This window comes from Choloepus didactylus, chromosome 18 (assembly GCF_015220235.1).
Source record: "Choloepus didactylus isolate mChoDid1 chromosome 18, mChoDid1.pri, whole genome shotgun sequence".
NCBI classification, from domain to species: domain Eukaryota; kingdom Metazoa; phylum Chordata; class Mammalia; order Pilosa; family Megalonychidae; genus Choloepus; species Choloepus didactylus.
In genome coordinates, this window is record NC_051324.1 from 23933694 (window position 1) to 23961243 (window position 27550).

General features: G+C 37.1%; 1 protein-coding gene across 1 annotated transcript in view; it reads left to right on the plus strand.

Moving 5' to 3' along the window:
• The first annotated feature begins 11220 nt into the window (after positions 1–11220).
• The window catches only part of EFCAB5 (EF-hand calcium binding domain 5), a 183750-nt gene continuing 167420 nt past the window's right edge, over positions 11221–27550 (plus strand). Inside the window, 1 exon segment of the mRNA XM_037808987.1 lies at positions 11221–11725. Coding sequence (XP_037664915.1) covers positions 11613–11725 — 113 coding nt within the window. The 5' untranslated portion in view covers positions 11221–11612.

The following is a 27550-nucleotide window of genomic DNA, read 5'->3' on the forward strand; positions in this document are numbered from 1 at the left end:
TTTGTTAATTTTATTGGGATATGATAGGAGTATTTTGGAAGCAATGTAGTTATTTTAGGTTATTTGTTTTTTCTTATTTCCTTTGTTTTGGTTTTGTTTGAAATTTGTTTTTTTATTGTTTGTTTTTAAATTTTTTGATAAAGTTAAAAAACACAATGAGTGAGTATTAAAAAAAGTAAATGAACAATGGAGGAGGAGGGAAATGGAATGTTTTTGGATTTTTTAAATTCTAATTTTTATTTTATTTTTTGGAGTAATGAAAATGTTCAATGATTGATAGTGGTGATGAATGCACAACTATATGATGATACAATGAACATCTGATTGTACACTCTGGAGAACTGTATGTTATGTTAATATATCTCAATAAAATTGCATTGAGAGGGAGAGAGGGGGAAGGTAGTAATTAGAGAGGCGGTATCAGGGGAATTCTTTAATTCTGGATTATCCATAGCTTGATCTGGATGCTGGTTAAATGGGTGTACTTCTTTGTGAAAATCCATCCAGCTGTACACTTTTCTATATATATGTTATACTTCAATAAAAAGTATTTTTAAAAAATCAAGGGCCATGGAAGAGCTGCATCAATCTACTATTTCAGATCAGTGGATCCAAAAATATATAGTTTTGCTTTGTGTTTTCTAAAAATAAATGATATATCAAGTGACATTTAGGTTGTTTCCAGCTTTTAGCCAATACGTGCAAGTAAAATCTACTTAATGCACATATGTGAGAATCTTTCCGGCATGGATTCCAAGAAGTAGAATCACTGAATTGAAGAGTTTACACATTTCAAATGTTAAGAGATACTATCAAATTGTACCCCAAAAGGGCTATAATTTATCTTTCCTCTCTTCTGTGTATGAGAGAAGTAGTTTCCTTATACTCTCACTTGATATTTGAAATTCTTTTTAATATTTGCCTATCTGGTGAATGAAAAGTAATAGCTCATTATATTTAAAATTTCTTTTTTTCCTGATTATTAGTCATGTTAAACATTTTCATATGTTTTCTGCTCATTTTAATTTCTTCTGTAAGTTAGCTGTTCATGCACTTTGCCCATTTTATTTTTTCTTTTATTGATTATATTAGTTATATATATAGTATGAATATTAATTCATTGTTGTTTATATATTGCAAATATCTTATTTCTATCTACCATTTGTAGTTTACTTTTGTTTATGGTGTCCTTTATTGTAATGGAAGTATTTAATTTTGTCAAAAATCAATCTTGTCTTTTATAGTTGCTGGATTTTCTGTCTTGTTTAGGAAGCCATTCTCTACTGCAAAATTATAAACATATTCCCCTATATTTTCTTCCAATTATTTTATAGTTTTGTGACTATGTTCAATTCTTTAATCTACCCAGAATTAATTTTGTTTTATTTATGGTGTAAGGGGGGAAGCTAAATTTATTTTTTTCCAAAATGGCCAGCCAGTTGCCCAAAACTATGTGTTGAAAAGACTGTTAATTCCCAATTGCTGAAATTCTACCTTTACCATATGTATTGGTCAGGGTACTCTAGGGAAATAGAATCAACAGGAGATATATGTAAATATTATGACATTTTTGTAAGAATTGTCTCATGCGACTGTGGGATGGGCAAGTCCAAATTCCATAGGGCAGGCTGCAAGCTGGGAACTCTGATGAAGGTTTTCAGTGAATTCCCTAGGAAGAGCTGACTGGCTGAAGCAGAGATGAAAATTCTCTTTTGACTGCTGAAATTTTCCCTTCTCCTTTTAAAGCCTTCAACTGATTGGATGAAGGCAGTCTCTCATTGTTGAAGGCACTCCTCAATTGATTGTAGATGTAATCAGCCATAGATATAATCAATTGACTGATCATTTATGTCCACGAAATATCCTCAGAGTAACAATCAGGCCAGTGCTTGATGGACCAAACAACTGGACACCGTAACCTGACCAAGTTGGCACATGAACTTAACCATCACACCATACACTAATTTTCTGAATACTAGACCTACTTCTAGCCTTCTAGTCTGCTTAACTGATTTGCTTGTTTATCCCTGAACCAAAAGCCTTGTGTTTTAACTACTAGAGCATTATGGTAGAATTAATAACTGGCAGAATAAGTACTCCATTATAGTTCTTCTTTTCCAAATTTTTCTTGGCTATTTTCACACATTTTTTTCTCTATATGATTTTTTGGAATCAGCTTGTCAAGTTTCAGTTAAAAAAAATCATTTTGGCTTTTCTATCAGAATCGCATCGAATATGTAGAACAATTTTAGAATAATTGCTATCTTTACAATGTTTAATCATCCCATCTAAAAACATGATATATGTTTTGGTTTGCTAAAGCTGGCAGAATGCAAAATACCAGAAATAGGTTGGCTTTTGCAATGGGGATTTATCAGGTTACAGATTTACAGTTCTAAGGCCATGGAAATGTCCAAATTAAGGCATCAAGAGGAAGAAGCCTGCTGGCATCCCGGGTTCCTTCTCTCCTGGGTTCTGGTTTTAATAGCTTTCTATCTCAGTTCCTGGGGGTCCTTGCTTATTTATCCCAGGGCATTTCTCTCTCAGCTCTCTGGGCTTTTACTGTCTTTTATCCTCTTCACAAAGGATTTCAGTAAAGGATCAAGACCCACCTTGAATGGGCTGGGTCACATCTCAATTGAAATAGCCTAACCAAAAGATCCCACCCGCAATAGGTGTGCCCCCACAAGAATGGATTAAAAGAACATGGTCTGGAGGAGGAAAGATGGTGGCATAGAGAGGAGTGGAAGCTAAGTAGTCCCCCTGGAACAACTACAAAAAACCAGAAACAACTAGTAAATCATCCAGAATAACTGCGGGGGGAAAAACGAGACCATCTACTCATCATACAACAACCTGGATTGGGAGGAATGCCCAAGATCACACCATAAAATCTGTAAGTAAAACCTCTGGATCCAAGTTGTGAGACCCCCTCCCCCATAGCTGGAGCTTCAAAGCCTCGTGGTGCCAGAGAGAAGCTCTCTCCCAGCAAGCGAATATAGCTCAGCTGAGCTCCAACTGGGGTTTTAAGTAGCAAGTGTGAACTGCTCACTACAGGTACGAATCCCCAAAAAACAGACAGAGGCTTTGGGTGACGACTGACCTTGGAGAGCCAGAGGGCCGCTTGGACTGGGTCTGAAGGGGACTATCTGTTTGTTTTTTGGCTCGGTGAAGAAAGCCCCAGTCATTTCCAGTTCCCAGGACTGTGACTCAGAGAAGGGTTGGGATAGGACAAGCAGAGAGAGAGACCATTGAAATGCTAATGACCTCCCCCTAGGGGGTCTATCTTCTCTAAGAGGAAAGGGGTGGAGCCCTTTCCATTCAGAACCAGACCCCAGAGCCTGTGGGAACAGGGCCATACCTCCTCACACCAGTCAAGAATTATAGGCTAACAGGTGCCACCTGCTGGGCAGAAAAGCACAGTGACCTGAGGCATTACAGGGTGGAGCAATTTTCTAAGACACATCCTCAGAGAAACAAGATACTGAATATTTCTTCCCTCTGGGACCTGAGCCTGTTCTGGTCTGGGAAAGCCTGATGTGGATAACCAAGGAAACCATGCCTAGACAACAGAAGATTACAACCTACACTAAGAAAAACAAAGTTATGGCCCAGTCAAAGGAACAAACGTACACTTCAACTGAGATACAGGAATTTAAACAACTAATGCTAAATCAATTCAAAAAGTTTAGAGAAGATATTGCAAAAGAGATAGAGGCTGTAAAGGAAACACTGGGCATATATAAGGCAGAAATCAAAAGTTCAAAAAAACAACTAGTAGAATCTATGGAAACGAAAGGCACAACACAAGAGATGAAAGACACAATGGAAGCATACAACAGCAGATCTCAAGAGGCAGAAGAAAACACTCAGGAACTGGAGAACAAAACACCTGAAAGCCTACACGCAAAGGAGCAGATGGAGAAAAGAATGAAAAAATATGAGCAACATCTCCAGGAACTTAAGGATGAAACAAAGTTCAATAATGTATGTATCATTGGTGCCCCAGAAGGAGAAGAGAAGGGAAAAGGGCCAGAAGCAATAATAGAGGAAATAATTACTGAAAATTTCCCATTTCTTATGAAAGACATAAAATTACAGATCCAAGAAGCGCAGCATACTCCAAACAGAATAGATCTGAATAGGCCTACGCCAAGACACTTAATAATCAGATTATCAAATGTCAAAGACAAAGAGAGAATCCTGGAAGCAGCAAGAGAAAAGCAATCCATCACATACAAAGGAAGCTTAATAAGACTATGTGCAGATCTCTCAGCAGAAATCATGAAGGCAAGAAGGAAGTGGTGTGATATATCTGGGATACTGAAAGAGAAAAACCACCAACCAAGAATCCTATATCCAGCAAAGCTGTCTTTCAAATATGGGGGAGAGCTCAAAATATTTTCCGACAGACAATGAGAGACTTTGTGAACAAGACACCCGCCCTACAGGAAATACTGAAAGGAGCACTACAGAATGATAGAAGACAGGAGTGCATGGTTTGGAACACAATTTTGGGAGATGGTGGCACAACAATGTAAGTACACTGAACAAAGATAACCATAAATACGGTTGGGAGAGGAAGGTTGGGAGCATGTGAGACACCAGAAAGGAGGAAAGTAAAGACTGGGACTGTGTAACTTGGTGAAATCTAGAGTGTTCAACGGTTGTGATAAGATGTACAAATATGTTCTTTTATGACGGAGAATGGGCAAATGTCTACCTTGCATGGTGTTAGAGGTGGGGAGGCATTGGGGGAGGGATGCAAACAACATAAACTAGAGACTGTAACTAACAGAATCATTGTGTTATGCTTCCTTTGATCTGACAAGGTGATATACCAAGGTAAATGTAGATAAGTGGGGGGGATAGGGGAGACATGTTGGACACTTGACATTGGTGGTGGTGTCTGATTCTTTGCTCTGCTTTGATTTGAGGTTATTTTTCCTTTTGCTGCTTCTTAGATGTCATTTTTTTTCCTCTTTCTTTTGCCTCTCTACCTTCTTTGACTCTCCCTCCTGCCTTGTGAAAGAAATGTAGATGCCCTTATATAGATAGTGGTGAAGGTGGTGAACACATAAATATATGACCATACAGAGAGCCATCGTTTATTTACTTAGAATGGAATGTATGGTGAGTGAACAAAACCATATTAAAAGAAAAGAAAGTGGGTTGATGGCAAAACCTTGAGGGCAATATACTGAGTGAAATAAGCCGGACACATAAGGACAATTATTGCAGGGTCTCACTGATAAGAACTAATTATAATATGTAAACTCATAGACATGAAATATAATGTACCAGGATATAGGATGAGGCTTAAGAATGGAGCAGTTGCTTAGTATGAGCGGAATGTTCAACTAGGATGAACTTGGATGTTTGGAAATGAACAGACGTGTCGGTAGCAAGATGTGAGAATGACTAACAGTGCCAAATGGCGTGTGAATGAGGTGGAAGGGGGAAGCTCGGGGTCATATATGTCACCAGAGGGAAGGTTGGAGATCGAAAGATGGGAATGTGTAAAACTGAATCCTGTGGTGGGCAGTGTCCATGATTAACTGTGCAAATATTGGAAATCGTTTCCATGAACCAGAACAAATGTATGACAATACAATTGGAAGTTAATAATAGAGGGGTATATAGGGAGAAAATATATGCCTATTGCAGACTGTATACTGCAGTTAGTAGTATTTCAGCATTTTTTCATGGACAGTAACAAATGTACTATACCAACACTATGAGTCAACAATTGAGGGGGGGGGTGGTTGGGGATAGGGGAGGATCCAAGTTTCCTTTTCTTTTTTTCTTTTTTCATCTTTCACTTTATTTCTTGTCTAGAGTAATGAAAAGTTTCTAAAAATTGAACAGAAATTAAGTGTGGTGATGGATGCACAGCTGTATGAGGGTACCCAGGGGCAACTGATTGCAATGGTAAAATTATGTCACTTGAATTATTCACTAATGAAAAATATTTTCTTTTATTTCAAAAAAAAAAGTAAATGTACAATGGGGGGAGGAAGGGAATGGGATATTTTGAATGTTCTTTTCTATTTTAATTTTAATTTTATTTTTTGGAGTAATGAAAATGTTCAAAGATTGATTGTGGTGATGAATGCACAACTATATGACGATACGGTGAACAACTGATTGTACGCTTGGAATGACTGTATGTTATGTGATCATATCTCAATAAAATTGCATTAAAAAAAAAAGAACATGGTCTTATTTACAACACTGGTTCTTATGGCAGCAGTATTCACGATCTGCAGTGAATGGAGGCAGCCTAAGGGCATGTCAATGAGTGAACAGAAGGGCGGACTATGGTGTATACAAATAACAGAATATTGAATGGCTGCAAGAAGGAATGAAGTTGTGAGGCATGCAACTAGGTGAATGAAACTTGAGGACATTATACTGAGTAAAATAAGCCAGAAACGAAAGGACAGATATTGCAAGGCCTCAGTAATATAACTAACTATAATGAGCAAATGCTGAGAATTGAATTTGAGAGCATAGGTACCGGGTGGTTGAATGTGCACAGAGATTGGGCAATTGACAATGCAGGAGTGCCGAGTGTTCAATGAGGTTTGTTTTAAAGGTTCCTAGATTCTAAGCTCTTACAGCAGTAACATCTATTCCTGAGTTTTGACTGTTATTTAAGAGATGTTTATTTGCTACAAAATTTATATTCTCTGTAGCACACTTTCTAATATAACCTGTATGGTCAGTTTGTTTAAACAGCATGATTGCATGGAACCTAGAATGGGGAATGAGATATTGTTATTCTGTACAGGTTAATGTGATACTCTGATGCACTCCAGAATATTTTGGGCAGTGTGCTGGTTTGAATGTATTATGTCCCCCAAAATGCCATTATCTTTGATGTAATCTTGTGTGGGCAGACATATTAGTGTTGATTAGATTGTAATTCTTTGAGTGATTCCATGGAGATGTGACCCACCCAACTGAGGGTGATGACTCTGATTGGATAGTTTCCATGGAGGCGTGGCCCCACCCATTCAGCATGGGCCTTGATTAGTTTACTAGAGCACTATATAAGCTCAGGCAGAAGGAGCAAGCTTTCTACAGCCAAGAGGGACACTTTGAACATTGCACAGATGCTGAGAGTAGCTGCAGATGAGAGACAGTTTGAAGATGGCCGTTGAAAGCAGACTGTTGCTCCAGAGAAGCTAAGAGAGGACAAACACCCCAAGAGCAACTAAGAATGACATTTTTGAGGAACTGCAGCCTAGAGAGGGATGTCCTGGGAGAAAGCCATTTTGAAACCAGAACTCCAGAGCAGATGCCAGCCACATGCCTTCCCAGCTAACAGAGGTTTTCCGGACGCCATTGGCCATCCTCCAGTGAAGGTACCTGACTGTTGATGACTTACCTTGGATGCTTTATGGCCTTAAGACTGTAACTTTGTAACCAAATAACCCCCCTTTATAAAAATCAATCCATTTCTGGCATTTTGCATCCTCTCAGCATTAGCAAACCAGAACAGACATTAAATAAAAAGGTATTTGCAAAATCTCCATGAGGGACTGGGGAAAATATGGAAACATTAAATTTCCTCACCTAAGGAATTCCTGATATTTCCACAAGCATTAGGGAATCCCAATTTAGTAAGTCAAGCCCTCAGTCTTGCGGCTTGCCCTTGAAACTTTTATTCCTGCAAAGGAGAAGCTAAGCCTACTTATAATTATGCTTAAGGGCCACCCCCAGAAAGCCTCTTGTGTTGCTTAGATGTGGCCTCTTTCTCACAGACAACTCTGCAAATAAACTCACTACCCTTCCCCTTACATGGGACATGACTCCCAGGGTGTGTAAGTCTCCCTGGCAACAAGGGACAGGACTCCCAGGGATGAGCCTGGCCCTGGCATCGTGGGATTGAGAATGCTGTCTTGACCAAAAGGAGGAAAATAAATGAAACAATGGCTGAAAGATTTCAAATAGAGTCAAGAGGTCAATCTGGAAGTTATTCTTACACATTATAAAGATGTTCCTTTTTAGTTTCTAGTGTATTCAAATAGCTAGAAGGAAATACCTGAATCTGTTGAACAGTAATCCAGTAGACTTGATTCTTGATAAGACTTGTATTGCTATATAGCTTTTATCGTGTTACTGTGTGATACTGAAAACCTGGTGACTGACACTCCCTTTACCCAGTGTAGGGCAGATGAGTAACAAAATAATGACAAAAAATATAAATAATGGGGGGGGGGAGGAAGGATAAGGGGTATGGGATGGTTTGGGTGTTCTTTTTTATTTTTCCTTTTTTCTTTATTTTGGAGTAATGAAAATGTTCTAAAATTGATTGTGGCAATGAATGCACAACTATGTGATGATACTGTGAGCCATTGGTTATAAACTTTGGATTATATGTTGTATGAGTATATCTCAATAAATTGCATAAAAAAATAAAATGATGTGGAACAGGTCTTAAGATCCTAAGTAATAAAACATGTTCTAAAGAAACTACATAATTTTTCATCCCTTTTTCGCTTACCTAATAAAGGAAGCATAAGTCAAAACCATTCACAAAGCTAAAAAAAAAAAAAAAGAATATCATCTTTTCTGGGTTACATAACAGATTCAAACCAGCACAACATACATCTCCTATTTATTCAAATCATCTTTTATGTCCTTCAGTAAAGTGTTACAGTTTTCTTCATATTGGTCTGACAGTTTTTGTTTGGTTTATTTCTAGTTATGTTAAAATTTTGTTGCTATTATGAGAAAAAAACTTAGTAAAATGATATTTCTAACTGCTTATTGATGGTAGCTAGAAAATAATTCCTTTTTATTTTAATCTTGCATCTTGCACTGGTTACTTGGTAGGACTTTCTTTTTTAAAGAATTGTGATAAAATAAAATTTACCAATTTAATCATGTTTCAAGTTTCAATTCAGTGGCATTAATATATTCACAATGTTGTACAACCATCACTACTATCTAGTTCCAGGACTGTTCATCACTTCAAATGGAAACCCCATTTGGAAAACCCTTTAAAGCTGAAGATTTGTGTCTTTCTTAAGTTCTGAAAGATTTTCTTGCATTATTTCTTTCAATATTTCCTTCCTCTCTATTCTTTTGGTTACTCCTTCAGACACTTTTATAAGATGAATAGTAAAAGTTCTGGCTCTGTCTTCCATTCTCTTAACATTTCCTCTGCCTTTTAGAGCTACCTTGACTTGATATTCCAACTTCTTGGTTTTTTATTCAGTGTTTTCTCATGTTCAGGACAATCTATTGATGGCTTTATTGCAACAACAATCTCAATCATCTCCAAGCACCCTTTTTTTTCTCTTTTTCTATTAGTTTGGTTTATGTCTTTTTTTTGTAGACTTTTTTTATTTTAGAATACCTTATATTTTCAAAAAAACTGTGAAGATAGTAGAGAGCTCCCATATAACCCACAACCAGTTTTTCCTATTAACATCTTACATTAAGGCACATTTGTCACATTTAATGAATCAATACTGATACTGATTATTAACTAAACTCCATACTTTTTTTACGTTTCCTTGGTTTTCACCTAATAGCTTCTTTCTGTTCTAGGATCCTATCTAGGATACCACATTATACTTAGTTATCATGACTCATTAGGCTTTCTTTAGCTCTGAAAGTTTCTCAGACTTCCTTGTTTTTGATGATCTTAACATGTTGAGGAGTACTGTCAGGTATTTTTGTAGAATGTCCCTCAGTTGGGATTTGTCTGATGTTTTCATCATGATTATACTGGGGTTTGAGGTTTGGGAGAGGAGAAATACAGAGGTAAAGTGCCATTCTCATTACATCATATCAAAGGTATATACTATTGACATGACTTAGCTCTGTAATTTTGATCATCTGGCTGAGGTAGTATTTGTCAGATTTCTCCACTGTAAAATTATTCTTTCTCTCCCATTTTCATACTGAACTCTTGGAAGGAAGTCACTACGAGAAGACCACACCTAAAGAGAGGGGAGTTATGGTCAACCTCTTTGAGGGCAGAGTAGCTACATAAATGATTTGGAATATTTTTGCATGGAAGATTTGTATATTCTCCCCCATTCATTCATTCATGTATGGACTTATGGGTATTTATTTTATACTTGGGTTATAAACCAATACTACTTTATTTATTTTGTTGCTCAAGTTCTATCTTTGGTCATTGGGAGCTCTTTTTCTTGGCTCTTGTGTCCCTTTGACATTTCCCAATTATTGTGGATTTTTTGAGCCCTTGCTTACATTCTGGCACTAGAAGATGCTCCAGATTCATCTTGTATATTTCCTGCCCCAGTCCTAGAATCAGCCATTTCTCCAATACACCCTGTTTTTTATTTTGTTTTGATTTTTAAAATTGGAGAATGGTATTAGAAACCAAGATCTGAGAGTATCAAGTTCACAGTCCATAGTCTTGGACAAATATCTCCAGTCTGCATTTTAACAATGAAAACATGAAAGTCCCTGGAAATATGAGTGTGGGAAAAAATATACTTAAATATACATGTGTGGTAGACTCTCTTCACTGCCTACTCAGTAGACATTTCCCCACCTTTTCAACTACACTTTGAACTTCAAGTTTGTAGCAGGAGGCGATCACTCGATATCAGAGAAACTAGGTCCAAACCCTGGCATAAGGAATAAATTATGATTGATCAAAACAAATCATAGTAATCCCATATTCCTTCACTGGTGATTGGTCTAGGGATGGGAAGGTAACCTAGTTAGGGCCAATAAAATGTAAAGGGAAGTCTTAGAGCAGAGAGTCTAGGATCTTCTATTGGAAATTAAAGCAGAACCTCAAGAGGAAAAAGCGCCTCTGTCCTCAGTTCTTTTATCCTCTGAGAAAGTAATGTCTAATGAAGCTGCAATAGTCATCTTGTGATCATGAGGTATAAGAAGAATAAAAAAATAATAATAGAAATAGGCTAGATACTTAATGATACCACTGAGCTGCTGAATGACTTCTGATTAAGTCAACAATAAATGTTCTTATGGTTAAAGTCACTGTAGTATAATTTTCTGTTACTTTCAGCTGAAGGCATTCCTATACACCATATAAATGGATTTTTTAAAAAAAGTGTTTCTCTAATATTATAGTCACATAGATTAAAATCTACATCTGTTTTTTGCATTTCACCTTTTTTTTTTCCAGAATTAAACATGGAGGGGCAGACAAAAATATCAAGTACTTCAATAAAGGACCCTACATTTGGAGTCTCAGAGAGTGCTGTGGTTAGAAAATCTGCAAAAGTGACTTTCCGTGTAAATCAAACTCTAATGAAATCAGAGTTAGAAAAACCATGGAAGAAAAATCTTTTCAAAAGAGTGGAGGCAAGATCTCAGGCAATGCAACGGAAAATAATAGATAAGGATAATCTGAAGAAGGAACTAGAAAAAAAGGTTGAAAAAAAACTCCCTAAGGATTATTTGGCCAAAGAGTGGTTTAATACTGAAAACATGACACTGAGTACTCGCGCATATTTACTTGACAAACTTCTACCCACCTTAGTTCCTGGAATGGAAAAAATGTTAATGCAAGTGGAAAAGAAGAAGCTTTTTGAAGTAGTTTGATTAGTCCAATAAAGTTTGATCCAATTAATTACTTAGGGGAATACTTAATGAGAAACAATCCTAATTATGTCAAAGATCCAGAAACGTCTGGTTATCAGAGGGTGATGAGAGAAGTCACAGAAGATCTGAAGGTTCATGTTCCTGATACTATCAGCAACAGGTACAATTTGTCATATTTCCACTTGATGATTTATCCTCCTTATTGAAAAGCCAGTAGAACAGTAATGTTATCACACACAGGAGGTAAAAGAAGTGATTTTACATTTTATTCAAAATTTATTTATTGAGCTACTGCCTAAGTGCTTCACTTTCCATGAGGCACTCTGAAGACTAATGAAATATATTAAATAAGTTCCTCGTATTCATGGATTTTATTATCTTACTAGGACCCCATCTCTATGTTTATTTGTTTATTGCCTGTCTCCCTACACTGGAAAGTAAGGTATATGAGATCAGGGACTTTTTTAAATTTAATTTTTCAGATAGGTAAAACAGATTCAAAAGCAAAAATGTTTAAAAAGTTGTACAGTAAAACATTTCCCTCCCATTCTTATCTTCCATCTACCCAATACCCTGCTTCTGCCATAGACAACTACCATTCTTAGTTTTCAGTGAGTCCCTCCAGAATTTATGCATTCATAAGCAAATACAAATATGGATTCTTAATTTTCCGCTTTTTACAGAAAAGCATATGATTTGATTTACAAATATTCCCCCTTTCTCTCACCTGCCATTTACCTTTTGTCATGCAGAATATTTTACATTTCTATATAGTTGAGTTTATTAATGTTTATTTTATGGTTTCTGGATTTTGAGACATTGTTATACTTCAAGGTTTTAAAATTAATTTTCCATGTTTTCATCTAGAATTTTTATGGTTTTAATTTGCATTTTAAATGTTAATCCATTTGGAATTTATTCTCATGTAAGTTGTAAAGTATGGATGGATCCATCTTCATCCTTTTCCAAATGGCTAGTTAGTGGTCCCAATAAGAATTATTGAATAATTTATCTTTATGAGATGAACCTTTGACAATGACTAAATTCCTGCATATTTTGGAGTGTACTTCTGGATTTTTCTATCCTATTCCATTGGTCTGTCTCCCTATTCATTTACCAGTACCACACTGCTTTAATTATTGAGATTTCTTAATACATTTCAATAAATATTAAAAGTGTTGGTCCCTACTGTTTGCTTTTCTTTTTTTCTGAGCTCTCTTGGATATTCTTCTGTGTTTACTTCTTTATACTTCTTTATATGAACTTTAGGATTAACTTGTCTAATTAACAAAAGAAATTTTTGACAAAAAAAAAGGAAAGAAAAAAGAAAAACAGAAAAAAAAACTGTATAGGAACTTTTATTGAAATCTGATTACATTTATTAATTAACTTAGAGAAAACCTACATCCTTAATGTGTAAGTATTTCTGTCTGAGAAAAACTTTCAATTTCCTCATCTTATTGTATATTCATTAGTGTTGTCTTAAAGTTGCTTTTTTTTTTCTCAAATAGGTCTTGCATCTTTCTTGTTAGGTTTATTCCTAGATATTTTATCTTTTTTTTTTTTTCGCTGTTGTGAGACATTTTTCTTTCATTACATTTTCTGTCTAGATGTAGTTTGAAAACATGAAAACTATTAATTTCTTTATGTTTTTGTACCCTTTGAACAAGGTACCCTATAACTTACTAAGTTCTCTTCTGTTTATAATAAACTTTCAGTTGATTTCTTTGGTTTTCTAGGGAGACAATCATATTGTCTGCAAATAATAGTAATTTCCCTTCTTCCTTTTCAATTTTTGTACTTCTAACATCTTTCTCTTACCTAATTGCATTGGCAATTACCAATACAATGTTAAATAATAGTAGTGATGGTGGGCATCCTTGTCTTGTTTATTACTTTAGTAGAAATGCTTCTTGTGTTACTGTTTCACCATGATGCAGTCTTTTATATATTAGCACAGTAACTCTTCTCCATTTGGATCTGACAAAGATATGTTTTATCACATTAGGAAAAATGTACCTAATTTCTATCTTACTGAGTAATTTTTAAAATTCAAGGATGATTGTTGATTTTGTCAAATGCTTTTGCAGCACCTAAGGAGGTGATCATTTGATTTTTCATCTTTGATCAATTACTTATGAGTTTTATTAATAAATTTTTTAATATTGAGATATCTTGGAACTCCTGAAATAAATCCAACTAGTTTATTATGTATTTGATTACTTTGAAATATGCTACCTATTAGTAAGACAAAAAATGTTTTAATTACAGATTTTTCAGACTATTGTACCTATTATATCAATCTATCATCTATTTATCTTTCTATTATATTAATAGACACCTCCAGTGGCAGTAAATGAGAATTTTTTTCCTCCTTTGGGAAAGGGTTCTTTTTGAATGTCATTATGGATACATGGATTTATGCACACACACACACAATATATTTTAATCAGTTTTTCTTTTTCATGTTCAAATTGTCCCAATTTTGGCTCCTGTTTTTCTTCTGACCTGACTCCTTTAATCTTTTAAAGCTTCTTGCATTTTTTCAAGGATTTCTATTTCCTTTTGATGGGCTTCACTCATCTGAGAGCTGGGAGTGCTCATAGATACTGTACTGTCATTGCTTCTAGGTCCTTGCAAGACTTAGATGTATGACTTTTTAAATAATGAGTTCATATTTATAATTCCATATCAAATTTAATATTCTAAGATTTTTACTGAATTTCCTTTATTTTATACTTATGTCTCTTTTCTAACTGAAAATCATGGTTTCTAACAACATTAAATAATTAATTTCCTTATCCTATAACTTACATAAAATAGTTTCAAAATAATAATACCAAAAGCCTACTAGTGATAAAAAATACTGAATGAAAATTTAGATTTATTTTCAGTTTTTATATCCTGAGACTATATCCCGCCTAGTATGTGTCTGTATGAAAAATGAGACCATGGGTTAAATTTCTTTATAACTTGGGAAAAAAATTTTAACCATGACTCAAAATAATGAAAATATTTATAAATTTGATTACGTAAAAATTAAAACCTTTTTCCTGGCAAGTTGAATCACAACTACTAGATTTTGCAGTTCAAGTACAAAAGCAGCATAGACAATATGCAAATGAATGAGTGTGGCTGTTTTCCAAAACAACTTATATATGAACATTTAAATTTAAATTTCAAATAATTTTCATGTAAAAATATTCTTTTGTTTCTTTAAAACAATTTTAAAATGTAACAACCAATCTTAGCTTTCAGGCCATACAATACCAGATAGTGAGCCAGACTGGCACATAAGAGTACAGTTTGCTGACCCTTCGACTAAATGGTAATTATTAGGTTTCTCAGATCTGAAAAACAAACAGGTCACTTTGAATCTCTGAACCTCGTCCTGAATATTCACATTTCCCTATGACTATATTTTGGCAGCTTTCAAAAATTTATAAAGGAACTTAAAATCCCTTGTTACTTATTTTAGTGTCCTTCCTATAGAGCAAACAACTATTTAGAAGTCTTATAATAATTCTTTTGTAATTAGGTACATACATCCCTCTGAAGTAAAATAAGAGATATGCACAAAACTCTTCCCTTGTTTTATGTGTAGACTTGGAATTTTTATTTTCAGTTGAAACAGTGTTTCTCAAAGTGTGGTTGTCAACCAGTGGCATCAGAATTACGTGGAGTACTTGTTAAAGTGCAGATTCTTAGGTTCTTCCTAAGATCTATTGATTCAGAACTTCTAGGATTCCATTTAAAACAAGTTCCACAAGAGGTTCTTGAATACACTAAAGTTTCAAGACCAATCATTTAAAGAAATCAAACTAAGGAAGTTTTAGTACTAATGAAAAGTGTTAACAGCCTGCAGCGAGCAGTGTCATTAAATTTAATAAATATCTTCAAGAACATTTCCTCTCACCATCTGTTCTTGCCCAGCAATAAATTAGTTTTGTTTTTAGATCTTTTTCCATAAATAAACTTACAATTTGGGAACTGGTTTCAAGGCTGTAAATTGATACATTGACAAACCCTTTCTTCTGTTAAGGATATGTAAATCTCAATCTGTATATTAAACCCTAGGCATTTATCAATATGAACAATAAAAATAGTAATGGGCACATGGGCTCTGGTCTAAGTTCCATTGCCAACCAATGACATGACATAAAATTAGGTTGTATCATTGACATTTCTTAAATTGGGAGTTTGAATACTTAGGGTCATTCAAGGCTTGATAAAAGTCTGGTTTCTACTGGAGCTACACTATTGTTGGAATTTCATGAAAGGGTTAAGATAATCAAAGATGCTTTTTCCCCTGGATTGACAGGATTGGGTTTCATCTCCCTCTGGAAAAAAAATCCAAGACTTGTATGTCAACAGATGACCATGTCAGGCAATTTGTAGAATATTTAGAAATCCTAGGGGTGCTTTACAACAGCGTGCTCTGTTCCCAGTTTGCCTATTGAATTGAAGCTTGGATAACCAGCTATCTTAGCCAAAAACAGTTCCATGTTTAAATTCTCTGAATATATCATTCTTTGTATTGTCCTTAATCTATTAGAGAGCCTTGGAGATGTCCATTCACTTTAGGATGAATTTTCCTTATCTGTATCCAAGAAAAAGACAAATAAAAGTTTTATTTGGTTTGTCAAGACTATCTTCTGACGATAGTGTTAAAGGATGAGTTTGCCTTAAGCTAATCCAAAATGTTTTCGGCTGCCTACTTCTTCCCAGGACCAAAAGGGATTCCTTCCTTATTTGGAGCAATTTTTATAGTGGTAGCCACTTATCTGAAAAACAAAATATCACTGCTGTTTGTCGGTTTACATGAAAAAAAAAATGTACTGCTGACAGACAGGTATAAAATGGAAGTGGACTTCGATTCTTACATGCAATTTTGCGAAACTGTGAAGTAAGTTAGGTTGTCGTTTTGCTTTTCTTCATAATTTTTTGTCTTTTAGCATCTTTTCTCTCTGACTCTCATTCTTCCAGTGCTTGTGAATGCATATTTGCTAGTCATTGCTTTGTTACTGGGAATTGATTTGATGAAAAATATTTTCTTTTTAAAATAGGATTACAGAGAAAGATTATTAACATTAGAATTTCAGACTATTAGAGAGAAGCAGGGCCTGACAGACAAGATCCTTAAATGAGAATTCAGATGAACCAGGAAGTAGCTCTAAAAGGCCCAAGGTAAAAACTTGGATCTTTTTCTGTGTGGCAGCAATGGTGGTGCATACCCAGTTCTGGTTGGTAATGATCCCTGACCTTATGTCTGTTGCTTATGTCATAGTGCTTGTGGAGTCTGTGCTGCACCTTCAGGTATCTTTTGCGCAGTTTCCCTTGTGACACCTCTTTATTAGTCTTTTGAATTCAAAATGAAACATTTAGTCCATGAAGAGAACGAATCACAAAAAGATGATAGCCCAAAGAATTGCTTTCTCGACTATAGTTACATGAGGGAAATAAATAAGTCAGTGTAAGTGTTCAAGCATTAAGGATACACAGACCAAGTAAAATTTAAAAGGGAGGAAGGCACATCAACTCATGAACAGTGTTCAAGGAATTTATGCAGACTATGTGGTGAAATCCATTATGTACGTTTCTCTTGGAGGGTGGTATCTGTTAAGGGTTCTAGATTTATTTTCAAAGTACTTTCTGTATTTCAAAAAACCTCTAAGTGTCTAAGTCATCCTCACAAAATGCCAGCACTGGGACTTGGCAAGACTGAGGGAATGTTTCGTCTTTGATATGGGTCTTCCTAATTTGCCAGGAGACAGTGACTTCCTAGACAGATGTCTGTTTGCTTATACGCCACACCAGCTGCCACCTCTTTACTGAGCCAAATTCCTATGCTTGCTTTATGCTAGGAAATCCCACCTGTGCTTTGCTTGTTGATATTATTAACATTAATCATCTTGTCAATCTGTATCAAATATCATACTTTATGAATTCAGTGAAACAAATTATGCCAAAAGTGGGAAGATAGATATTTTAGTTTTCTCAGCTGCTTAAGCAAATACTTTACAATGGGTTGGCTTAAACAATGGGAACATACTAGCTCACAGTTTTGAGGCTAGGAAAAGTTCAAATCAAGGTGTCATCAGGGCAATACTTTCTTCCCAAAGACTGGCATTCTGGAGTTGGCTGCCAGTGATCCTCAGTCCAGGGCTTCTCTGTCAAATGGCAATGCACATGGCAGCCTCTTCTGGCCTATCCCTTCTTTTCTGGTTTCTGTTGACCTTCAGCTCTTGCTTCCTATAGCTTTCTCTCTTATGTCTGAATTTCATTCTGCTTACAAAGAACTCCAGTAGTAGGATTAAGACCCATCCTAACTGAGGTGGGCCACACCCTGACTGAAGTAACCTCATCAAAAAGTCTTACTGAATTCTAATGAGTTCACACACACACGAATGGATTAAGTTTAGGAACATGTTTTTTCTGGGGGTATATACAGCTCCAAACCACCACAAAAGATAAGGGAAATGCTTTTTTTATAGCATTTGAATGACTATTATACCCAATGATATGTGATAGGATTTTATCCAAACAGGTTCTACTTTTGTTCATCCTGAAGCATAATTGTAATTTAGGTACAGTGACTAGTTTCATATCAATCTCTAGACACTCTTTGTTGTGCATGTATATGTCCTTTTTTTAAGTACTTGGATATTCAAGTAGTTGTGTATTGAAGAGTCATGGTCTCCCTGGATAATATCCTAATTATTCTACCCCCCATTTGAATGAGTCTCTGGTCCTGCTTCCGGGGCATAGGACATTCCTAATGCTAGAGACTGAGGTTGAGTTCCTGAGTCTAGTTTTCTCCAGCTAAGGCTGGATATCTGGCATAATGCCTGACAAGGCATGGTGATCCTGGAGTAAAAACACCTAAGACTATCAAAGAAGTCCAGAAATTCCTATCATTTTCCAGATAATTCTATTTATAAATTTAAAACTATCCAGTAACTGATATCCTCAAGAGAAGACAGGATTTATTTGTTCATAGAAGAGGCTCCCGCCTTCCAGTGGCTGAAAACCTTACATGCAACTGCCTTGATTTTTACCTCCTCTGTCCTAGCTCAATCCTACACCATCAAAACAGATGCTTCACAGCCCTCCAGTGGGGGTACTTGGGTGACCTCTGACCTGCTCTTACTTCTCCAGGAAGGTGGCTCAATTGAAACTCAACCACCTCATTTAGAAATAGGAAATTCTCACCATCAAGGCCAGGTTCAAAGCTTGGAGGCACTATATTAGAGATATCTAGCATGTAGTAAAAAGGAACTCAGACTACCAAGCTCTGATTTGGTCCGGCAAGGCCAGATAGGATGAATTCTTTATGCATGACAATTTTACTATATCCTACATATCAACTAGTCAAAACCACTAGTGAGCTCTCCCTCCTGGAATCCAGAGTTCCAGCTTTCTCTGTCTAGAAGAATCCTTCCCCACCCTTCTCTAACTGGCTAATTTCTATTTTTCTTTCAAGAGTCAGCTCAAGTGTCACTCCCTCTGGGATACCTTCTGTCACATCTGGTCTGGATTAGGTACTCTTTCTCTATATTTCTGAAACATGTATAGGCTTATGTCAGCCCTTAGCACACTGTAATGTAATTATTGATTCACTTCCCCATAATCTTTTTGAGGATAGGGACAATTTTCTATCCTGCCTGTATTTCTAACACTGAACATAGTGTTAGAAATGAGTTGGAGCTCAATTAAATGTTTGTAAAATGAAGGAATGAATAACTGAAAATTGTTGGAGTCTTCACTCAATCGATTGGTATTTACTGCTTAACTAATGAGTACTCAATGTTGAGCTATACCTTTCAGGGAAAAAATATAAAATTTATTTCTTGAGCAATACAGTCTAACTGGGCAAATATAACTAAAGCACAGTCAAATTTATCAAAAAAACAGTTGTCCGTATACACTCTTTCCACTTCCACACGTTTCTCAACCTGTTGTAATCTAGCCTTTATGCCAGGCCCTCTCTGATAAATGGCACTTACCAAGATCATGATGTTTTCTGTGTGACCTGGCACAGTGGAAAGTTTGAAGTCCTCGTCTTACTTGACCTCTTAGTAGTATTTAGTGATGTTGACCATTTCCTCATTGAAGTACTCTTTTCCTTCCCTTCCATGACATCATACTTTATTTGTTTTCCTCCTACCTCTCTGTTTAGCCCTTCTTACTGTCCTTTACTGGCTCATTCTGTTACCTGACCTTCAAATGTTAAGATTTCTTAAGGCATAGTACTAGGCCTTATTGTCTTATCGCTCCATAATCCATACCTGAGTGATCTCATTTTAATATATGACTTCATTTCCCACCTATAATTCAAGACTCTCAGATTTATATCTCTAACCCAAACACCTCCTTCAAGCTCCAGACCAGTATCTCCAACTACTTATTCAATATCTGCTCTTGGACATTTCACAGGCATCTCAGTTTTAACTGGTTTTTGTCTTTCCTTAGTGCTCCTCCGCTGTTATCTATTTCAATGAACGGCACCATCATCCATCCAAGTGCTCAAGCCAGAAACCAAGTGTCGACATTGACACCTCCTGCTTCATCACCACTCATTACCAATCAATCATTAAGTCCTATTGATTTCACTTCCTTCTCTCTAATCTGTCATTTCTGCCCTTCTCCATTGCTGCCACCCTAGTCTAAGTTACCATCATCTCTCATCTGCACTAATGCATTAGTCTTCTAATTGGTATATTTTTATTCATTCCTGTCTACTTCCAATCTGTTCTTTACCTATAACTGGAGTTATTTTTTTTTTTAAGGATAATCTTATCATATTGTTCATCAATGTGAAACCTTTTAATGGAATCCCATTACTGTTAAGATAAAGACCAAAATCCTTAACCAGGCCTAAAAAACTTTCCTTGTTTGACCTGAACCTTACCTTTCTCTCTGGCTCTTGCCTCTCTCCTTCTTACATCCTATTCTTCAGGAACACTGTATTTCTTTCAGTTCTTTAAACATACTACGCTTCGTCCTTTATATATGCTTTTCCCTCTACATGGGCCACTCTTCTCCTTCTTCTTTACCTTATCCTATCAACCCTTCGCAGTTCAGTTCAAATACCACTTCATCATGAAATTGGGGTAGGACCTTCCCTTTATATGTTCTCATAGCATCCTGTGTTTCTTCCTCATTGCACTTATCACAATTGTAATAGTTGTTTCCCCTACTACACTGTAAGCAGGAAGTATGTCTATCATATTCATCATTGAATGCCCAGCATCTAACACAGTCTTGTGAGTAATGCTCAATAAATGTTTGTTAAATGAATGAATTTACCAATTCCAATCTGGCTTCTGCCCTCATGATGAAAGTTTTAGTTTTCTTTCTGTTTTAATCTTTGCTTTTTTGTTTTTGTTTTTAGATACATAAAATTATAGGGAGATATGTTTTAATGCTGATGACTGTAGGGCAGTCACCTCATTTTCTCACTTCCCCTAATTTAGGGTAATTGAGTATTTAATTTTGAAATCTCTGCAATTAATCATTATTTACTGGGAATGTTCATAATTTTATAAAATTCAAGATATGCCTAATTATTTGTCTGTTCACATATCATTGATTAGCAGTTACTTAGATTTTACTTAAGTCATTAATTACCTCTTAAGTCAGAAACCCTACATATGGATTTTATAAGAATACTCATCACAGGAATAATATGGACATGCTCAAGGAATGGAGTTATGGGAAAGGACTGGGTTTCTTATTGGGTGTGAGAAAGCAGCAGTTGTGGGGTGTTTGGAAGGTCAGTTTAGCATTGTGAAACTAAGACTACCGGAGCTTAACAAACAAACAAACAAACAAGTTTATTAACTTGCCAGGCAAGGGAATATACACCAGTGAGGAATTCATTGAATAGTTTGCTAAGGGGGGAAATTCAGGTGTTTTAAAGTGTTAAGAAGGGAGTTTTATGATGGTTATGCTTATAAGAATTGAAAACTATCACACTGTATAGAATGAGTCCACAGGTCTGTACACAATTGATTGTTAAAACAAGTCCTATTATTCAATTGTCAAGAAAGAGCCTTGAATTAGGCCCAATAATGGTATGATGTACTGAGATCACTTGAAGTTTGTGGTTGATTTTCAATTACCAGTTTTGATGGAATACAACATTCAGTTTTGATATAATGTAGGCAAATGCTGCTGTAAGTGGAAAAGTCTTCTTTTACAATTTGAATGGATGGATAGAATGTGGATTGTCACAACTAGGGTCAGGAAACATTTTTATTTGTACTCCTTAATCAGTTAGGTTAATGCTGTACTTTTATTTAAAACGTATCAGGAGAACCTAAGATGGTGGCTAGGTGAGACAGGGCAAAAAAACACCTCCATGAAAAATACTAGATAAAAACCAGAAGGTGACCCAGAATACAGGTTTCAGCAATGCACCAGCTGGACAAGGTCTGCTAGAACCACAGGGGCTGTACACTTGGTGAAACTGGGAGTCTGCATTCTGAAATGAGTGAGTAAGCAGCTGAAAGACCCAAGACCCGCAGCCACTCTGCGGTGTGGAGAAGCCAGGGGTTGGCGTTTGGAGATGGACTGGTTCTTTAAAGAAAAAAAAAGGGGGGGGGGACCCAGGAGCAGCCGCAGTTGCAATGGTGGGAACACGGCAGGAGCAGGCTGAGCCAGCCTCTCGGTGTCTGGTGTGGAAGATAGCCCATGGCAGATTCCCTCCAGGCCAGGGGAGCAGAGGGGAGAGCTGGACGGAGAAAGAAACCCCACTGCTTGCAGCTGGCCCCCCAGAGGGCTGGAGACACTCCTGCCCGGGGCCATGCCTACAGCCCAGAGCTGCACCAGTTGTCCTGGAGCTGGGAGGAGGAACTGTGCAAGGAGGGGAGAGGGGTTGAGACGCCCCATTCAGCCATCTTTGCTTCAGGCTGAGAGCGCCACTGCACGGCCTGGCGGCCCAGGGCTTCCCTTGAGGGACAGTGCGTACTTGTGACGTAGCACAGCATTCCCTCGGCAGAGGTCCTGGAAGATCAAATCTGAGAAGGGAGGCCTGCTCAGAAAACCCAGGGACATTACGTCAATGCCGGTGGTTTGTGGTCAGTGACAGAGAGTCTGGGGCAGAACTGAAATGAAGGCTTAGACTCTTGCAGCAGCCTTGAATCTCCAGGAACACCTGGGGGGTTTGAATATTAAAGCTGCCCTGCCTCCCTAGCCACCTGGACACACACCCCACATTCAGGGCAGACGGCTCCAGCAACACACCCAAACTGAGTTCACCAACTGAACCCCACAAGAATCATTCCCCCACACACCACAAGGACAAAGTTGAGGAGAGCTGACTTGAGGTGTATAAGTGACTTGCAGACACCATCTGCTGGTTAGTTAGAGAAAGTGTACGCCACCAACTTGTATTTTTGAAAAATCAGATTGGTATTTTTTTTTTACAACTTGAAAGAGCCCTATCAAGCATAGCAAATGCCAAGAGGCCAAAAACAACAGAAAATCTTAATGCATATGATAAAACCAGACAATATGGAGAACCCAGTTCCAAACACCCAAATCAAAATATCAGAAAAGACACAGTACTTGGCACAATTAATCAAAGAACTACAATCGAGGAATGAAAACATGGCAAAGGATATAAAGGACATGAAGAAGACCATGGAACAGGATATAAGGGACATAAAGAAGACCCTAGAAAAGCATAAAGAAGACATTGCACGAGTAAATAAAAAAATAGAAGATCTTATGGAAATAAAAGAAATTGTTGGCCAAATTAAAAAGACTCTGGATACTCATAATACAAGATTAGAGGAAGTTGAACAATGACTCAGTGTCCTAGAAGTCCACAGAACAGAAAATGAAAGAACAAAAGAAAAAATGGAGAAAAAAAAATTGAAAAAATCGAAATGGATCTCAGGGATAGGATAGATAAAATAAAACATCCAAACTTAAGACTCATTGGTGTCCCAGAAGGGGAAGAGAAGGGTAAAGGTCTAGAAAGAGTATTCAAAGAAATTGTTGGGGAAAACTTCCCCAACCTTCTACACAATATAAATACACAAAGCATAAATGCCCAGTGAACCCCAAATAGAATAAATCCAAATAAAGCCACTCTGAGACATATTCTGATCAGACTCTCAAATACTGAAGAGCAGGAGCAAGTTCTGAAAGCAGCAAGAGAAAAGCAATTCACCACATACAAAGGAAACAACATAAGACTAAGTTGTGACTACTCAGCGGCCACCATGGAGGTGAGAAGGCAGTGGCATGACATATTTAAAATTCTGAGAGAGAAAAATTTCCAACCAAGAATACTCTATCCAGCGAAACTCTCCTTCAAATTTGAGGGAGAGCTTAAATTTTTCACAGACAAACAAATGCTGAGACAGTTTGCCAGTAAAAGACCTGCCCTACTTCAGATACTAAAGGGAGCCTTACCGACAGAGAAACAAAGAAAGGAGAAAGAGATATAGAGAATTTTAACAGACAAATATAGAACCTTACATCCCAAATCACCAGGACACTCATCTTTCTCTAGTGATCATGGATCTTTCTCCAGAATGGACCCTATGCTGGGACATAAAACAAGCCTCAATAAATTAAAAAAAAAAAAAAAACTGAATATATTCAACGCACATTCTCTGTCCACGATGGAATACAAATAGAAGTCAATAATTTTTGAATTGTAACTCCACTATTTACTTCCTACATGATATAAAATACACAAACTCTAATGACAAATCAGTGGTTTTGAACTCAATGTAAAATATGTAATTTTTGACAAGAACTATATAAAGGTGGGGGAATGGAGGAGTATAGGAACATAGTTTATGTGTCCTATTAAAGTTAAGTTGGTGTCCTAGTTTGCTAATGCTGCAGAATGCAAAACACCAGAGATGGATAGGCTTTTATAAAACGGGGGTTTATTTCACTACACAATTACAGTCTTAAGGCCACAAAGCGTCCAAGGTTAACACATCAACAATCGGGTACCCTCACCGGAGGATGGCCAATGGCCTCCGGAAAACCTCTGTTAGCTAGGAAGGCAGCTGGCATCTGCTCCAAAGCTCCGGCCTCAAAACGGCTTTCTCCCAGGACGTTCCTCTCTAGCAAGCTTCCTCCTCTTCAAAACATCACTCCCAGCTGCACTCTCTTTCCTCCCCCTGAGTCAGCTCATTTATATAGCTCCACAGATAAAGGCCCACCCTGAATGGGTGGGGCCATGCCTCCATGGGAACATCTCATTACCCACAGCTGGGTGGGGCACATTCCAAGCAAATCCAACCATCACCAAAACGTTTGCCCCACACAAGACCACAAAGACAATGGCATTTGGGGGACACAATACACTCAAACCGGCACAGTTGGTATCAAAGAAAAACAAGAGTGTTATGGATTTAAGAGGTTAATTTTAAGTCCCACAGTAAACACAAAGGAATTATCAGAGAATGTGACCATAGAGATGAAAAGTAGAGTATGGGTTAAGAGAAATGGGGGAAGGGGCAATGGGGAGTTAAGAAATGAGTGTAGGATTGCTGTTTGAGGTGAAGGGAAATTTCTAGTAATGGAGGGTGGGAAGATCATCACATTACAACATTCTAAATGTGATTAATCCCACTAATGGAAGGCTAGGGAGGGGGTGGAATGGGAAGATTTAGGCTGTATATATGTTTCCACAATTGAAAAAAAAAAAAAAAAAGTCAGTCTAAATAGACGACAATTGAATGCCAAGGATGATCCTGGATGGGATCTGAGGATGGAGGACAGGAGGCTCAAAGGGACACAGTTGAGACATAAGAAAAAAAAAAAGGAAATATAGAATGTAAGCTTTGTATCAATGTTGAATCTCTTGTACTTCTTAGCTGCATTTAATGGGATTGCATAAAAGAATGTTCTTGTTCATGGGAATTGTATATGTGAATTATAGTGTTTGTACAATGATGTGTGCAGCTAGCTCTCATATGTTCAGAAGACAGAGCAATAGATGATGGATGATAGATAGGGAGGGAGGGAGGGAGGGAAAGAAATAGCAATGTGACAGCATGTTAAAGTTGGTGGAGTGGGGTATCGGGAGAAGGGTCAGGGTATGCTGGAGTTCTGTGTATGGGGTTTGTATTGTTTTTGCAACTGTTCCTATAACTTTGAAGTTATTTCAAAATTAAAAAAAATAAAATAAAATGTATCAAAGCATTTGTTCATATGGAAACTGTTTTATTAGTTAGCTTTTGCTGCACAACAAAATACCCCAAAACTTAGTGGCTTAAAACAATAATTATTTATTTGCTCATGATTTTGTGGGTTGGTGACTTTGGGCTGGCTTCAGCTTGGATGACTCATCTTTGCTCCACATGGTATCAATTGATCTCACTCTTGTATTGCAGTAAGATGGCAATTGATGGCTTTAGTCACTTGTCTAGTGGTTGGCTGGCTACTGGCAAAAGACATGGAGGTAACTGGATCAGCATCCAACAGGCTAGCCAAGACTCATTCTCAAGAACAGTAAGAGAGGGCGAACCCCAATGTTCAAGTGCTTTTCAGCTTTGTGCTTTCACCATGTTTGTTAACGGCCCATTGGCCAAAGCAAGTCACATGGCCATGGCCAGAGAAAAGGGATGCAGAAATAGAATCCTCCTTTTGATGGGAGGAGCTACAATGCAAAGGGACATTGTTTTAGTTTCCTAGGGCTGATGTAAAAAAGTACCCAAACTGGGTGGCCTAAAACAACAGAAATGTATTGTCTCAAAGTTCTGGAAGCTTGAAGTCTGAAATCAAGGTGTGGGCAGTGCCATACTTGCTCTGAATCTGTTCCATGTCTCTCTCCTGGCTTCTAGCAGTTGCCTACTGGAAATCCATGGCCTTCTCTGGCTTTGTTGTCACACAGCATTCTCCCCTCTGTCTATCTGTGTCAAAATTTCCCTTCTTATAAGGACACCAGTCATATTGGATTAAGGGTCCACCCTACTCCAGTATGACCTCATTTTAACTTGCCTGATTCCATCTGTAATGATTCTATTTCCAAATAAATTCACATTCTGAGGTACTGGGATAGGATTCAACATATCTTTTGGGAGGACACATTTCAATCCATAACATTCATGCATACTGGAATGGGAAGAATTTATGACCATTTTTGCAATTTACCACACTGTAGTTTTTCCTTCCTACCAGTCCCCTTAAATGTCAAGAATCCGCTTGCAGGTTATGTCTAGGCTTTATTGTTCAAAGTTAAGAGTTTTGGATGCTATAGCATTCAGTTGATAATGAGATAATGCAGGTCACAGAAGAGAAATTTTATTCATTCCCTGAATGAGCTTCATAATCAATTTTAAATCCATTTGGATTACATTTGGAATCTCATGTACAGTTGCCTTGAAACACAAAACTAAATTTTGTTTCTAAATTTGAGCATTGACAAGTGGGAGGAAGTTATGTCTGAACTGAGACCTAAAAGATGTGGAGGATCTAGGCAGGCAAAGAGATGGAGGAAAGTATTTCCAGCAGATGGAAATATGAAAGAAAATCAATTTTGTGATGCCTAAACTTAGAAACATAATCTGTTTTTGTGTTTCAGTGATCACTCCAGGTGAGAATCTGTAGACACCCAATACTTATCATACAATATTGTTTACTTGTCAGTCAATCAATATGAGTGTAATGTGTGAGTCAGTGACTTAGTGAGTGAATGAGTGAAAAGAAAAGGTGTTAGAAAGACACAGACATAGAATGAAGAACCATGTAGGAATCAACACAAAGATTAGGGAGAATGCTGGATAGAGAGAGGGAGAGAAGGAGAAAGGTAAAGAGGCTAAAGGGATACAGGGAGAGTGGAAGAGTGAGTGGGGGAAGAGCAGGGAAGCCAGACAGAGGAAGGACTGAGATCTCTGAGATAAGTGGTTGTCAGAGGTTCAGCTGCTCTTTTCATGTTGGCAGTACCATCAGAGGAACTTAGCACTTCCTTTAAAATACTAATTAATCTTACTGCAATTCAGAATCAGGC